The 14,595-nt window shown below is 37.3% G+C and overlaps 1 protein-coding gene across 5 annotated transcripts in view; it reads left to right on the forward strand.

Annotated features, from left to right (window-relative positions):
- COG3 (component of oligomeric golgi complex 3) overlaps positions 1-14,595 on the forward strand; it is an 85,486-nt gene that overhangs the window by 55,672 nt on the left and 15,219 nt on the right. For 4 of the 5 annotated variants that reach the window (XR_006102857.1, XM_042457353.1, XM_042457352.1 and 1 more), the window contains exons 18-22: positions 5,480-5,568; positions 5,669-5,803; positions 7,850-7,925; positions 11,663-11,790; positions 12,392-12,490. Coding sequence is in view for 4 of the 5 variants with exons in the window: in XM_042457353.1 (XP_042313287.1) it covers positions 5,480-5,568; positions 5,669-5,803; positions 7,850-7,925; positions 11,663-11,790; positions 12,392-12,490 (527 nt within the window). In the remaining variant the exon portion in view is untranslated. The other variant, XM_042457354.1, reaches the window with a different exon arrangement.

Here is a 14,595-nt window from a genome sequence, read left to right on the forward strand (position 1 = left end):
GCTGTGGATGCTTGAATCCATAGATAAAATATCCATGGATATTAATAATTTTTATTCTATTTTTTCCATGTTATTCTCAATAATGTAATTTTTTTTTTGGTAGAAGCTAAATTTAAGAAATGGTATGTTCTTCTATTAGCAGTTTAGCCAATATTATTCAAATCAGGACCAGTCTTTTTCTTTTTTGTTTTTCAGTTTATTTAGTAAGAATATTATTTCATTCATTTCTTCCATGTCTCTGACCTTACCTCTCTAATCATCTATTGTTGGAGGTTCCTCAATTTTCCATCTCTTTGCTAAGATTAGACTTGCTGCTATCATTAGATATATCATTTTTTTAATTTTAATAAATTTTATTGAAGATATTAGACAATACAATACAACACAATGACATAAACAAACATAAATCTAATAACATCTCTAACTTAATCTACTCGACTTTACAACACCTAAAACACTCACACTAACATATAACATCTTCTTTCACTCTATGCTTCTAACAACTAATGACTACCTAAATCCCTTATACAACATTTAACTAAAAACAATTCTTCCTATCTTGTACACTTGTACTTATAACTTCATTTGTGATCCTTATTATTTTCTTTCTTAGATTCAATATTTTGTTTGCTACATCTTAACTATATCTATTTTCTAAAAAGACTCTAAATTTTTTCAGATTTTGCGGCTGCTTTATCTAAACATTCTTTTATCTATATTTTGTTACATTCATCATTCCAATATGTGTGTGTGTGTGTGTGTACATATAAATGTTTTCAGTTCATTAATCTTTGAAACCTTCTGTAAATATTTCTTCTCCTTGTTGTTGTTGTTGTTGTTATCACGTCATCCCAGTCTTTATAAAAATCTTCCAGATTTTCATCCTTCAATAGCCGTGTCAATTTATCTATAAATCCATAATAGTGGTTTCTGTATACAATGATTATTAAATTCTTTATCAGTTTTTTCTTTATTATAATACAGGTATGCATGCCATCCAAAAGTCAGTCCTTCCCCTTCCAATCTCAACAGTTTTTTATCTTTCAACTCTAACCATTCTTTGACCCATACTAGACATGTAGCATGAAAGTAGATTTTTAAATCTGGAACGGCCAATCCACCCCTCTCTCTAGCATCTTGCAATATTTTCATTCGCACTCTAGGTTTTTTCCCCATCCATATAAATTTTGTTAAATCTTTTTGCCATACTTGAATAAGTTTATATTTTGGTATAACTGGGATTGTTTGGTATAAAAACAATAATTTTGGTAAAATATTCGTTTTAATACATGATATTCTTCCTAACAATGATAATTTTAAGGATTTCCAATTTTCTATGTCTCTTTTAATCTGATTCCATAACTTATTATAATTATTCTTAAATAAGTCTATATTGTTTGTAGTTATGTCAATTCCTAAATATCTTGCTTTTTTTGTAATATTATAGCCTGAAATTTCTATTAACTCTCTTTCCTCAGTTTTCCTTAATTTTTTAGTTAACATATTTGTTTTGCTCTCATTAACTTTCAGTCCTGATATTTTTTCAAATTTCTTAAGTTTGTTTTGTAATTCTCTTATACTTAATAGGGGATCTTCCAAGAAGAAAGCTAGGTCTTCGGCAAATGCTAAAGTTTTAATTTCAGCTCCTTTATTGTTAACTCCTTGAATTTATTTGTTTTGTTCTATTTTCCTAATCAATATTTCTATCACCATAATAACTAATAAAGGAGATAAAGGACATCCTTGTCTTGTGCCTCGATTAATGTTTACTGGTTTTGTTTTTTCTCCATTTATGATTAAAGACGCTTCTTGATATTTATAGATAGCTTTTATCCAATTTAAAAATCTACCCTTGATTCCTACTTTTTTAAAATTTCAAATACTATATTCCAATTTACCTTGTCAAATGCTTTTTCCATAACTATCAGTATTATAGCCAATCCCCTATCTTTTTTATCCTTAAACAATTTAATTATATCTGTCATCATTTTTTCTTAAATGTCTTTGAGATAAAAAACCATTTTGTTCTTCTCCTATCCAGTTTTGCATAACTTTTTTTAATCTGTTCTCTAAAATGGCCATAAAAATTTTATAATCAGTATTTAGTAATGAAATCGGTCTGTAATTTTTAATTTCTTGTGGGTCTTTGTCGGGTTTTAAAATTAATGAAATGTTTGCTTCTCTTCTCTTTTCCTTTAAATCTTGTGAGGCTGTAAAAAATTTTTCCCCCATAGGTTTTTCCCAGTTATCTAAAGCTATTGTGTGGCCATATCTTGTGTCTATTTGATCATGTACACTTTATCCAAATCTTATTCTCTATTGCTTTCTTTTTTTTAAAAAAAAAAATATTATTATTTTAGAAATATCATTCACAATATATACAGTATACTTTGCTTTTACAAATGTCTCCATACATTATATTTTACATTATTAAATTTGTCTGGCTATATACTATATGTCATACATTCCAGTAGAATAAACGATGCAACAAAATACAGTACATTGGAAGTAATTTTTAAATGTGTTCAATGTTCTATTTGTTTAGTAAATGTCTTACTGTGAGTGGTTTTGTTTCTGTTTTGTTCTGTTTGTTAATGTCATTTTTTAATTGAATAAAGTGTGGTTTTTTTTAAAGATACAAAGCAAAGTGGATTTATCAGATTTGAAATTGTATTTTGCTGCCTGTTTGGTTTGTTTGAAATAATAGATGGTGCTGAGAAATAAAGGATTATTGTAATTGGAAGGGCACAACCTGAGGTTTAGGTGGCATGAATATTGATGATATCATATAGTCAAAGTGAATATAGATTTTAATAGCTATTTTATGATGTAACAGAAATTTCAGGAGACATAAAGTGTTAGGCTTGGCAGAGCAAAGAATTAGCAAGAGGACCTAGTAATTTGAAAACTCCATAAGTTTATTTCCAATTGTCGACAAAGGAAACATGAACTCAGTGGAATTCCAGTTCCAAAAAGCTGAGGCCTCAAACAAGACAAGATGGCCTAATTTTATAGTCAATTACACAAAGAAGCTCTTTCTTCACATCTCATTGGCTAATTACAATTTAAACACACAGAATTCTTACAATCAAGACAGAGAATTATGCATATATTAATAACTGCATCATCACTCCTTACCCCTCCTTCAGGCATTCAGTAGCTTTCAGTAACCTTCCTTTTGAACATCAACAAATGTCTCCATTATCTCGAATTGTGTATGTTATGTCTTCTTTGCTGGTGCCAACTTCTTACGGGTCATGATGCACTTTTATTACTTTGCCCTAGTTCTTCTCTAGCTTTCAAGCCTCATTTTAAAAACTATTTTTCTTTTAACCAAAGTGACTCCATCTTTCTATAGCTTTTTATTATAACAGGAAAATTCCCACTACAGTACAATATTAAGAATATGGAATAGATAAAAACCAAGGCTGTGTCTATGCCTTTATGTATCTCAGCCCGAGAAGCTTATTATAGAAGAGAAACAACAGACACAGAAAGATGGTTAACCTACCAAGATCTTTTGGAGAATTGTCAAGGAGAATGCAAGATTAAATTGAATGCACAATTACTTGTAGAGAGAGATAGTTTTCAGCAGTATACTTGTTTATAGTTACTGTTAAGATGGAGAAAAACAGCTGTGGTTTTGAGCAAAGCAAATCAGAGTTTGAATTGCTTTTATGCACAGCTAGTATATGATTGGTAAAATGTATACATTTTATTAAAAATTTGGCACGCAAGAAAAACAAATGAAAAATTGTATGTTAGAATGAGCTAAGAATTTTGGATAAGGATGTCATCAGAGTTGCTGAGATTTACATTATATAGAATCATAGAGTTGAAAGGGACAAGGGCCATCCAGTCCAACCACCTGCCATTCAGGAACTCATAATCATCCCTGACAGATAGCCATCCAGCGTCTGTTTAAAGACCTCTAAGGAAGGGAACTCCACCACCCTCGTCCCACAGTCTAACAGCTCTTACTGTCAGGAAGTTTCTCCTAATGTTGAAGTGGAATCTCTTTTCCTGTAGCTTGCATCCATTGATCAGTTTTGGAAAAGCAGTATATAAATAAATTTTATTATTAATTTTTATTATTGTTCTGGTTCCTATTCTCTGGAGCAGCAGAAAACAAGCTTGCTCGATCCTCAATATGGCATCCCTTCAAATATTTAAACAGGGCTATCATATCACCTCTCAACCTTCTCTTCTCCAGGCTAAACATCCCCAGCTCCCTAAGTTGCTCTTCATAGGGCATGGTTTCTAGACCCTTTTCCATTTTGGTCACCCTCCTTTGGACATGCTGCAGTTGATATTATGATCTTCGAAAATATTTTTTATAAAAATGATATACTTTGATATATGATGCCAGAGACATTGTCAAGCATGTATAGGGGTATTTCAATTGTATGTTGGAAATGTGAACAGGAAAGGACATTTTATAATATGTGGTGAACATATGAAAAGTCTAGAATTTTCTGCATCCAGGTACAGTACATATCTCAATACAGAGGATTTTAAAGGTCACCATTAAATTAAAACCAGAACATCTTTTAGGGAGACTAATGATTGAACAGCTGGAAAAGAGCCGTGAAAAACTACTACAGTATATGATCACAGCAGCAAGACTACTATATGCACAAAGGGAGAAAAATTCAGTACCACCTACAAAGGAGGAATGGTTGTTGAAATGGAGTGAGCTTTCAGATCCATCTGCTTTGATTAGAGAAAAATCGTTAGAGCCTTTTTAAAAGGATTTGAAACCCCCTCATCAACTTCTTGTGGAAAAAAAGACATTGAGCTTGATAACTGAGAATTGAGAATTAGTAGTTGCTTACTGGAAGAAGTGTATGATGTAGTTTTAGATAAAGAGTTATGATTATATTGTATCTAATTTCTCTAAAAGAAAAGTCAGAAGCCATTTTTCTATTTATTTATATTTTCTTTGTATCTTACTTGCACTTTTTTTCCTGGTTCTCTTTATTCTTTTTTCTTTTTTACTTTTCTTCTAAATAATTGTAATTTTTACTGTATTTGGAAAAAATCATAATAAATATTTTAAAGAAAAAAGAAAGAAAACCCTGAACAGAGTGGGGCCTCACTATCTAACGGATGGTCTATCTTCTTCTTATGAACTTGCCTTGAATAGATCTGATAATCCTGTGATAGTTTCTTATACATCAGGATTAGGCAGAGTTTGGCCTCTGGAGCCCCCAAAGTTTCCAGATCCCTTCCCATTTAATATTTCCAGGCCAATTTTGGGTGATCTTTCACTGGAAAACTGCCCGAACCCCTATTTATCTGTTCAGAGTTTGCTTTCTATACATGTGAAAGGTTGTTGTTTTTTGGCATGAAACTTATTTGAGAATTCATAGATACTCCATTTTAATTTGCCTATTGTAGGGGTGAAGAAAAATAGAAAAAAAGAAATAAAAGTGAATATTCATGCAGGGATATTCATTAAAATGGTTCTGTTTTACAGATGCTGCATTTAAAATCCTGAATCCAATGACAGTTCCACATTTTTTTAGACTGAGTAGCAACAATGCACTGATACAGTTTTTACTGGAGGTAATGTTCATTTGTTTAATGAACTGGAATATTCGGCTTTTGAAATATCAATATTTCTGTAGATTGAAAGAAAGGGATAAATATTGTCTCTGCATTCCAGGGTACTCCAGAAATCAGAGAACATTATATTGACTCTAAAAAGGATGTGGATCGGCACCTCAAGTTTGCCTGTGAGCAGTTCATTCAGCAGCAAACCAAGCAACTTGTAGAACCTCTGGAGGAATTCCTCGCAAAGGTACTAAGATTCTATAGATTGCCAGTGATATCTCAAACAACCAAGTTTTATGTTTGTTTTGATAAAGGAAAAAAGTAAGGACATTATAAGGCTCACTTTCTAAGTATAGTATCTATGAGCTCTCCAGCAACAGCTTAAGTATTCCCATTCAGGAAAAGCACATCTGGAATTTGTTACATAGAGGAAAGGGAAGCCACATGTCAGAGTTTAAGGAAACGTATGAGGTCGTTTGATCCAAAATGCTCAAAGGAAGGGGAATTCATGATGGTTAGGAGTTTCTTAAAGGTGAGATATCAAAGGAGCAAACTGTTGCAGACTATCTGAAATATGAGCCTACCTAACAGATCAAAAAATCATTAATTTTTTGCCAATTATTATAATAATCTATATAAAGAGGCCAAAATATTGCAGAAGAATATGGAGAAGATAAATAACTATACAGATAAATCACATTAGACTAATCTTATCTCTTTTTTGAAAGAGGCACATACTTGATAGGTCGGGGTAGTGCTGGTATATACCTTGATTTCAGCAATGCTTTTAACAAGGTTTTCCCATGATATTCCTATATGCAAGCTAGACAGTCCTACTGTTACGTGAAGTTTTAATTCATAGAATCATAGAGTTGGAAGAGTCCTCAAGGGCCATTATGTCCAGCCTCCTGCCCTGCAGGAATTCACAATCAAAGCACTCCAGACTAATGGCCATCCAGCCTCTGTTTAAAAACCTCCAAAGGAGACTCCAATGTACTCTGAGGCAGCATATTCCATTGTCCTCATAAGGCATGGTTTCCAGTTGTTTCACCATTTTAGTTGCTTTCCTCTGGACAGGTTCCAGCTTGTCAACATTTTTTTTAATTGTGGTGCCCAGAACTGGGCACAGTATTCCAGCTGAGACCTGATCAAAGCAGAATAGAGTAGTACTATTACTTCTCTTGATCTGTTGTATATATTCATGTATATTCCCCAAAAAATTAGGTAAAAATTGACCCAAAAAACTGAATCAACTTATCCACTGGCCAATTTAAGTACTGTACTTTAACTCTTATTTAAAAAGGAACCATCCCTAATGTAATATGTTCTGGAAGCACTAAGTCCCCTCTGCTCTCATCTGTCCAGCCTTTAGTGTGAGCACAAACAGCTATTTTGTTCTATATCTTTATAAACAGCTTGGATATCAGAACAGAGAACAAGCTTATCAAATTTGTTAATAACACCAATCATCTAATAGCTAATACCTCATAGTACAGAATCTGGTGTCCAAATTATCCTAACAGATTGGAAAGACGAGCCAAGACTAGCAAAATGACTTTCAGCACAGAAAAGGCTGACTTGACAATAAAGAGTTTTAGTAGAACATAAGTTACGAAGGAGTCAACAGTGCAATTCTAGGCTCTGTCAGCAGATGTAAAGTGCCTAAATTGAAAGAAATAAAAGTAATACACTGTTCTGTTTTGTTCTATTCTCACCTGGAATACTGTGGGCACCTCAAATCAAAGATGGAGATTGACAATTAGGAATGTGTTCAGACAAGGGTGACCAAAAATGTAGAGGTCTGAAAGCCAAACCTATTGGAATGGCTTAGACCATACTATGTTTAGCTTGTAAAAGAGATGATGGAAGATGATGTTAGCCATCTTTAAAAATCTGAAGAGATGTTATGTAGAATGGAGCAAGGTTGTTTTCTGCTGCTCCAGAGACTAGGAAATGAATCAGTGGATTCAGATTGGGAAAAAAAAATTACATGTAAACATTAGAAACTGTAAGGGCTGTTTAGCAGTGTGAAGGTGACGTGGAAACTGGTGGTTGTTCTTGTATGGTGGTTCTTTAATCAGAGGTTGCATGGATGTATTTCAGGAGATTATTATGCATGATCAGGAGTTAGACTAGATAGCTGATCTAGTCCCACCCAAGTAAAAACACAACATTTTTATAACTCTATTATTCAAAGATTCTATGAATGCTTCAAAACACAACATAGCACAAGTATTATATAAATTTTAAGGTTCATTCCATATATTCACTATTTTCAATCTTATTATTTTAGGTTTCTGCTTTGAAAACAATGGCTACTCAAAGGGGTCCAAAGTACAACCTTTTGCTGCAACCATGGGCACAGCCAGGTATTTTGTACAGCCAGTTTTAAATGTTTAATGTGTCCACAACATTTAACTAGATCCTGGATAATGGGTTTTCTCATTGTAGACTTTTAAATCCAAGGCTAGTTGACCTTTCTTTGGTCATACTGCAGGCCGTTGAAGATAATCTGTGAGCAGTGGTCAAAATCAGTCATGGGGAGAATTAATAGACTATATAGCACCATGCTTTTCTAACTGTCCTCTCTGTCTCTCTTCCCCATGTCCCTCCTCCTTTGGATTTATCTCTCTCTTTCTGGGACTGCCATTTTCCCAACCTAGTCTTGTTCTCTGCCTAACTGGACAGCTCTAGCCAGTGGTCTGAACTGGTCACTAGCCAGGGTCTTTGAAGAGGATGTTGAGGGCCATAGGTTGTCTTGCCCCTCTTTTAAACACATATTTATTTGCTTGCATCAGTAAAGTGAAAATTCTAGATAGTGCTTGCTATCTGATCCACTATCTTAACCTTTGAGAATTCTTAGAGAATGTTTGATGAAGACTAAAAATGGAGAAACATTTTTCCCAAATCTTCAAAGGAAGGAGGAAAAATGAATTGTGAAAAAATACAGAGCAACCAGTTTAACACCCATACTAACCAATATTGTCAAACCAGGTTTAAAGTAGGGATAAGGAAAAAGTGAGTTTCTCAGAGTTCCCACAACATATGTCTCAGAATACTGAGCAAAAGTTCTCTATGGACCTGGGAGGTATATTTGGTGTATTGTGGGCGTCATTTGATACATAGAAGAGACCTTGTTTTGCTAACATAAAGTAACATGGAAATTGACTTCCAGGTCACCTCCTCTTGGCAAAAGGCCTGTGCTCAGGCTAAAATGCCCGGAAAAAGCCAGAAATGTGGTGAAACATGATGAGGACATTTGGGGGCAAAAAGTACAGACTTTTTTAATGGTGCTGTGCAGCCTTCAAATTCCACTGGAATTAGTGTGCCCACCTAACTTCTCAATAGTTGTCCAGACCTATTTTCAAGTAATTTCTCAATTCTCATTGAGATTTTAGTAGAAGATCCAGTACAGATTTATCAAGAATAAGTCATACCAGACCTAGAATCATAGAATCCTGCTTGGTTGCTAGTCCCTTTTCACTCAGTCACCCTGGGAGCAGCAACCGAGCAGCTGGCTGAGCAGTGAGTGAGAAGCCTCTTGCACACACTGGGCTTGCTCTGTTTGTACCAGGTTATCCTGAGAGTAGCAACTGAGCCACCGGCCAGCCAGCCTTCCTTTTACTTTAAGGCTGGCGTGAGCAAGAGGGAGAAGCAGGCCTGGACTGTGGCCACTGCTGCATGAGATACTGAAGCGGAGGAGGAGGCAGTGGAGACCTGCGATGTGGTAGATGCTGCTGGCCTGTTGGCTGCTGAAGAAAGCAGGAGCACTGGCAGCAATGGGGGGGCATCCTCCTCATCCTGGGATACACATTGGTGGGGGGGGGGGCACTTGGGTTGTTGCTCAAGAGGAAAGTGGGCAGTAGCTCAAAAACAGTTAGAGACCACTGAATTAGATGATGGGAATTGCAGAGGTGTAATGTATCCTGATTTAAGTAAAATATTACAGTATACATAGTCTACTACAGTAGTTACTCTGAAAAGTTTGCTAAAAGTTGCCTGAAAGATACTGCACTTGACTGAACAATCAGACCCAAGAAATGCTCATTAATGGCTCTGTGTCATCCTGGATGTAAATATCCAGTGGAGTGCTTCATGTCTATGTAGGACTTTTTCTGTTCAACATTAGTATAAAGGACCTGGATGAGGGCGTAGAACAGGGGTAGGCAAACTTTTTGAACCGGGGGCCAGGTTGCTGTCCCTCAGACAACTGGGGGGCTGAAGCCAAAAAAAAAAAAATCAAATAATTTTTTCAAAAAATTAAATAAATAAATAAACTGGGACAAATATAGGACAAAAATTTCAAATGGAGGGCACTTTTTTTAAAATGGAGGACACACAAAAATTTTGCTGATTTAAAATTTTTTTTTAATATAAATGCATGTTTCAGAGGCTTCTATAGACAATTACCCCCCTTGCCTGCCACTTGCTCCCCCTTGCCCACCTCCTCCTGATAGGCCAAAGGCCCCACGCCCTCACGCGAGAGGCCAAAGGCTTCGGCGGCAATCGGCGGCAGGACCGGGCTGGGGCCAAGGCCTTGCCGGGCCACATCCGGCCCGCGGGCCGCAGGTTGCCTACCCCTGGCGTAGAAGGAATTCTTATCATATTTGCAGATAACATGACAGAAAAGAAAGAAAGAAAGATTCAAAACTATGTCTGGCATCCTGTTCAGTATCTATGATGTTGTATGTTGTTGTTACTGTTATTGATGTTCTTGTGTGCCCTCAAGTTGTTCCTGAGTTATGGCAACCTTAAGGTGAAGCTTTTGCAGGGTTTTTTTTTTTTTTTTTTTGAGGTTGAAAGGGTGTGACTCACTCAAGAACAGCCAGTGGGTTTCCATGGCCAAGCAGGGATTCGAACCCTGGTCTCTAGAGTTCAGTGCTCAAATTAGTACACTACATCACAAACTCATTAATTTTGCACTTGACATTTACAGTCATGGCATCATTGCCACAACTGCAAATGACTTCCAAAACCCACTCAAAAACCAGGTATCTGCAACCAAGTGAAAGAGACCCACTCATCAATGCTTCAGAACTCCTTCAATTGGTACAGCTGCCTAGCTTTTAAGGTATGTTTTGTGGGTCACATCAAGAGATGGAGTGTAGCTACACCTTCATAGTTAATCTCCCACGAAGGATCTTTGCCAGTATTAATAGATTGGAATGCTATACCAAAACTGTCAAGTTGAAAATCAGTAAGGCTGAATGGGAAGCGCTGCAGATTGATACAGAAAATGATAGCACATTTTTAAGAAGTGGGATATGTGGTTTGGCATGGTGGGTGGGTGAGTGAGTGGGTGTTCCTTTGAGCCATGCTGCTGATGTATTATATATTTTGAGGATGTGTTAAGCTGCATGTGGTGAGATGTGGTACTGAAGAAGAGTTCTGAAGATACTGTGGACAACCAAACAAATTGATCCAATGAAGTCTCCCTGGAAGCCAAGATGATTAAATTGGCCACATCATGAAAAGATATGATTCATTAGAAAGGACCGGAGTAGAGCAACTGAGGACAGGGTGTATTAAAGATGTCTCATTCATAAGGTCATCATTACTTGAAGTGAATTTGAAGGCAGTTGATAAAACAAACATATAGTGAATCTTCTTCCTTTGTTTGATCTCCTTGACTGGCTATCTGCTCACTAAGTATCTGCTCAGTACTTTTTAAATTGCTAACCCAGGAGGTCTTATCTCACCACTGTGAGATGGTTGTTATTGACAAGCACTCTACTTCCAAGCTATGTTACTGAATTTATTTTTGTCCAGCAGCAAATAAACTCATTTTTTCTTATGTTATTGTCCAAAAGTACTTGTTGCAGCCACTTTGTGAATCTAAACAGGTTTAATTTGTGTGTTTCTTGTTTTATTGTTTTTCCAACCTTTGCCAGGTAGTATTTTGTAATTATGGATAATGGCATTGAAAAATTATCTCCCAATGTTTTGGATAATTAGAAGAGAAAGGTATATTATGATGAAGTCAGTAATCAGGTTAATCTGGCTTGTCTTTACTTGGCAAACAAGCAAGAGGCAAGTACTGCCTGATAATTTTACTTCAGAATTTCAGATTCCCTGACATTATTATTCATTTCAAATTTATTTCCAGCAAAGGTCAGTGACTTAGTGTCTTCAACATACAAGACAATAAAAACAAAACTCCCATCAACTCTACAGAGTATGTCCCTGTATTTATCCAATAAAGACACAGAATTCATTTTGTTCAAGCCAGTAAGGGTAAGCATTTTTGTAGCATTCTTTATCCATTTGAGAAATAAGTTCATATTATGGGGTGTGTGTGCGTGTGTGTGTGTGTGTGTATTATTTTAAAATACAGACTTAATTTATTCATCAGTTACATTCATTCTCTTTGGATTCAAAAGATTTATATTTTGCTTAAGATTGGTATGCATTTTCTAAACATAGGAGCAAGGGTGCACTTAAACCTGATACTCTCTATTTTTGCTTTCCTTCTGAGGAAAATGATATGTCTCAAGAGGAGAGGGGTTTTAGAGAATGAGAAGCTGAAAAGGGAGTCTCTGCTACATTTTAAAGTTCTCCATGAAATCCAAAGAAGACTCAAAAGTTTCTGATCACATGAAGAGGTTGCTCTAATTCTCCACATGTAGAGAGTGAGAACAGAGGGGGCAGTGCTAATCTGCACTCTCTGTTCCTTTGCTCAATTTCACCTTAATCTAATTAATCAGTTTAAGTTAGCCACATTTCAGACCCGTTGGCAGTAAAACATGTAGTCAAGAGCCAGGTTAGTAGTTATGTATTCATGATTGAATGCTGTTTTTGAGGGGAGCTTAAGGAAAAATTTTCTTTCCTTCATAAGAACAATATTCAGCAAGTGTTCCAGAAGCTGCATGCTCTTTTGAAAGAAGAATACAGTAATGAAGATCTCCAGATCATAGCTTGCCCTTCAATGGAACAGGTATATAAGATTCTATGATTCTATAATATTTTAAGATGCTAATCATTCTGTGTTGTAAAAACTATGCTCTGTCTATTTTGTTTCAAATCTCAGTCAAATACACTGATTTCCCAGCAGACAGGGTCCCAACCTCCTGTATTCCGGGTTAAGCTCCTCCTATTCGCTCCTGTAAGCAGGGACAGTAAACAAAAAACGACCCCCTATATAGGGAGGAGTTAGCCCCCCCCCCTGGGCCCCAGTCTTGTTCCTGCCTATTCTCCTAGCAGGATGTGTCTCTTCGAGCCAGCGAAGTTTTTCCTTTCTCCAAAAGCGGTTTGAGAGTTTTGTTGGCCTTCCCTTCTTCTCCTCTCTCCTGCCTTTCCCCACTTCCTTGGTGGTGGCTATGGCAGAGGACCCCAAGAGCACTGGTTAAGGGTCATTCTTAGCTCAGGCTTCCCTAGCTCAGGGTCTGCCGGCTCAATAGAGAGAGCTGGCTTCAGAGGGAGATCCAGTAGGAGGTGTTTGCTGTTGCTCTGCAACTTCTTCACTACAGCCACTCCAGTCCTTTTCTTCTCTTCGTTTTCTCTTACTGCCTTGGAAACATGAAGAAAGACTTAATATGGCAAGGGCTCCCAGGATTGGAGAAAGTTCTTAGCTTTGCCAATGACTCACCCTCTCCTCCAAAGCTGCCCCCCTTTCATGGTGGGAGCACAGGAGATTTCTGCAAGCAGCTTTGCAGCACATGGGAGCCGTGGGAACAGTTAGTGAGGGGTATCCCCTCCATGTCTCTGAGGCCAGGAGATAAACAGATTAAGGGCAAGAAGTGAGAAAGAGCAAGACTGAGGGCTAAAATGGGGGAAATAGTATTAGAACTTGAAAGAAGAGATAGCCAATACAAGACTCAGAGGAAGGGATACAGAACGGATTGTGAGAATGGAAGAAGATTAGAGGAGCCATTGCTGAGCACCATTTGGGTTCGGCCAGTCAACCAATTACAAAACCAGCTAACACTTGCCTTGTCTAGTCCACATTTTACGAGCTTGTTTGCCAGAATATCGTGGGAGACCTTGTCAAAGGCCTTATTTTGATTGTAGCAATCGATCTACTGATTAGGATCAAGTCCAGGATTGCTGATCCCCATGTTCCTTTCTCTAGCTTTTGAAAGAGGAAATTACAGTGGTACCTCGGGTTACGAAATTAATTCGTTCCGCGGCTAATTTCGTAACCCGAAAAACCTTCGTAACCTGAATTGCCATAGGCGCTAATGGAAAAATAGCTCTCTGCTGCCCTCCGGTGGCGGAAAATAGCGCCGAGGTTTTTTCGTAACCCGAAAAAACCTTCGTAAGCCGAAACAATAAATCCCTATGGGATTTTTTCGTATCCCGAAAAATTCGTAAGCTGGGTAATTCGTATCCCGGGGTACCACTGTATCTGCAATTAACATCAGGAATTTGTTGGTGAGCCTATGCTTAGCAGAATTAGTTCACCAGAGGGAAACCATAAACGAAATTGATTGACTGATTGATTAGATGAAGACAGGAAGTATATTTCTTACTTTTCATGCATTTATTTTTTGCATTTTATGCTGTCTTTCTCTCTGTGTGAGACCCAAAGCAGCTCACAAATACCCTGCACCTGCATCATACGCAGGTGCGCATACACTGGAAGCCGTGCCGGAAGGGTTTCTCCCATGCCCCAGAAGAAACAAAGGGGCGCGTGCCCTGGGAATGAGCTCCATTGTTTCTAATGGGGCTTCAGTTTACTTGGTATTTCCCTTACGCGGCAGGGTGTGGAATGGATCCCCCGTGTAAGGGAAGGGCCAACTGTCTTCTTGGCTTTACTTCACGAATGAAGATTCACGAAGGATTCATCCGTGCTTTCTACAAGCGTGTTGATGACACTGGATGTATCCTTCAAGTCTGTGCATTGGATTTTTCTGGTTGAGTGCAGAGTGCACAGAACTGGCCTCACCCTTTAAACCAGAGGTTCAACTGCTGAGGCCTTGACAAGCATGGACAGTGGCAGCGAGGTCCTCAGGTCGTAGGTTTGATTAGAGTTTCCTTCTCTTAGATGGTTGACCTTACAGGGTTAGATGAGCACCATCTGCCCAGGTTTGGGATTAGAGT

This window comes from Sceloporus undulatus, chromosome 3 (genome assembly GCF_019175285.1).
Source record: "Sceloporus undulatus isolate JIND9_A2432 ecotype Alabama chromosome 3, SceUnd_v1.1, whole genome shotgun sequence".
Classification (NCBI taxonomy): Eukaryota; Metazoa; Chordata; class Lepidosauria; order Squamata; family Phrynosomatidae; genus Sceloporus; species Sceloporus undulatus.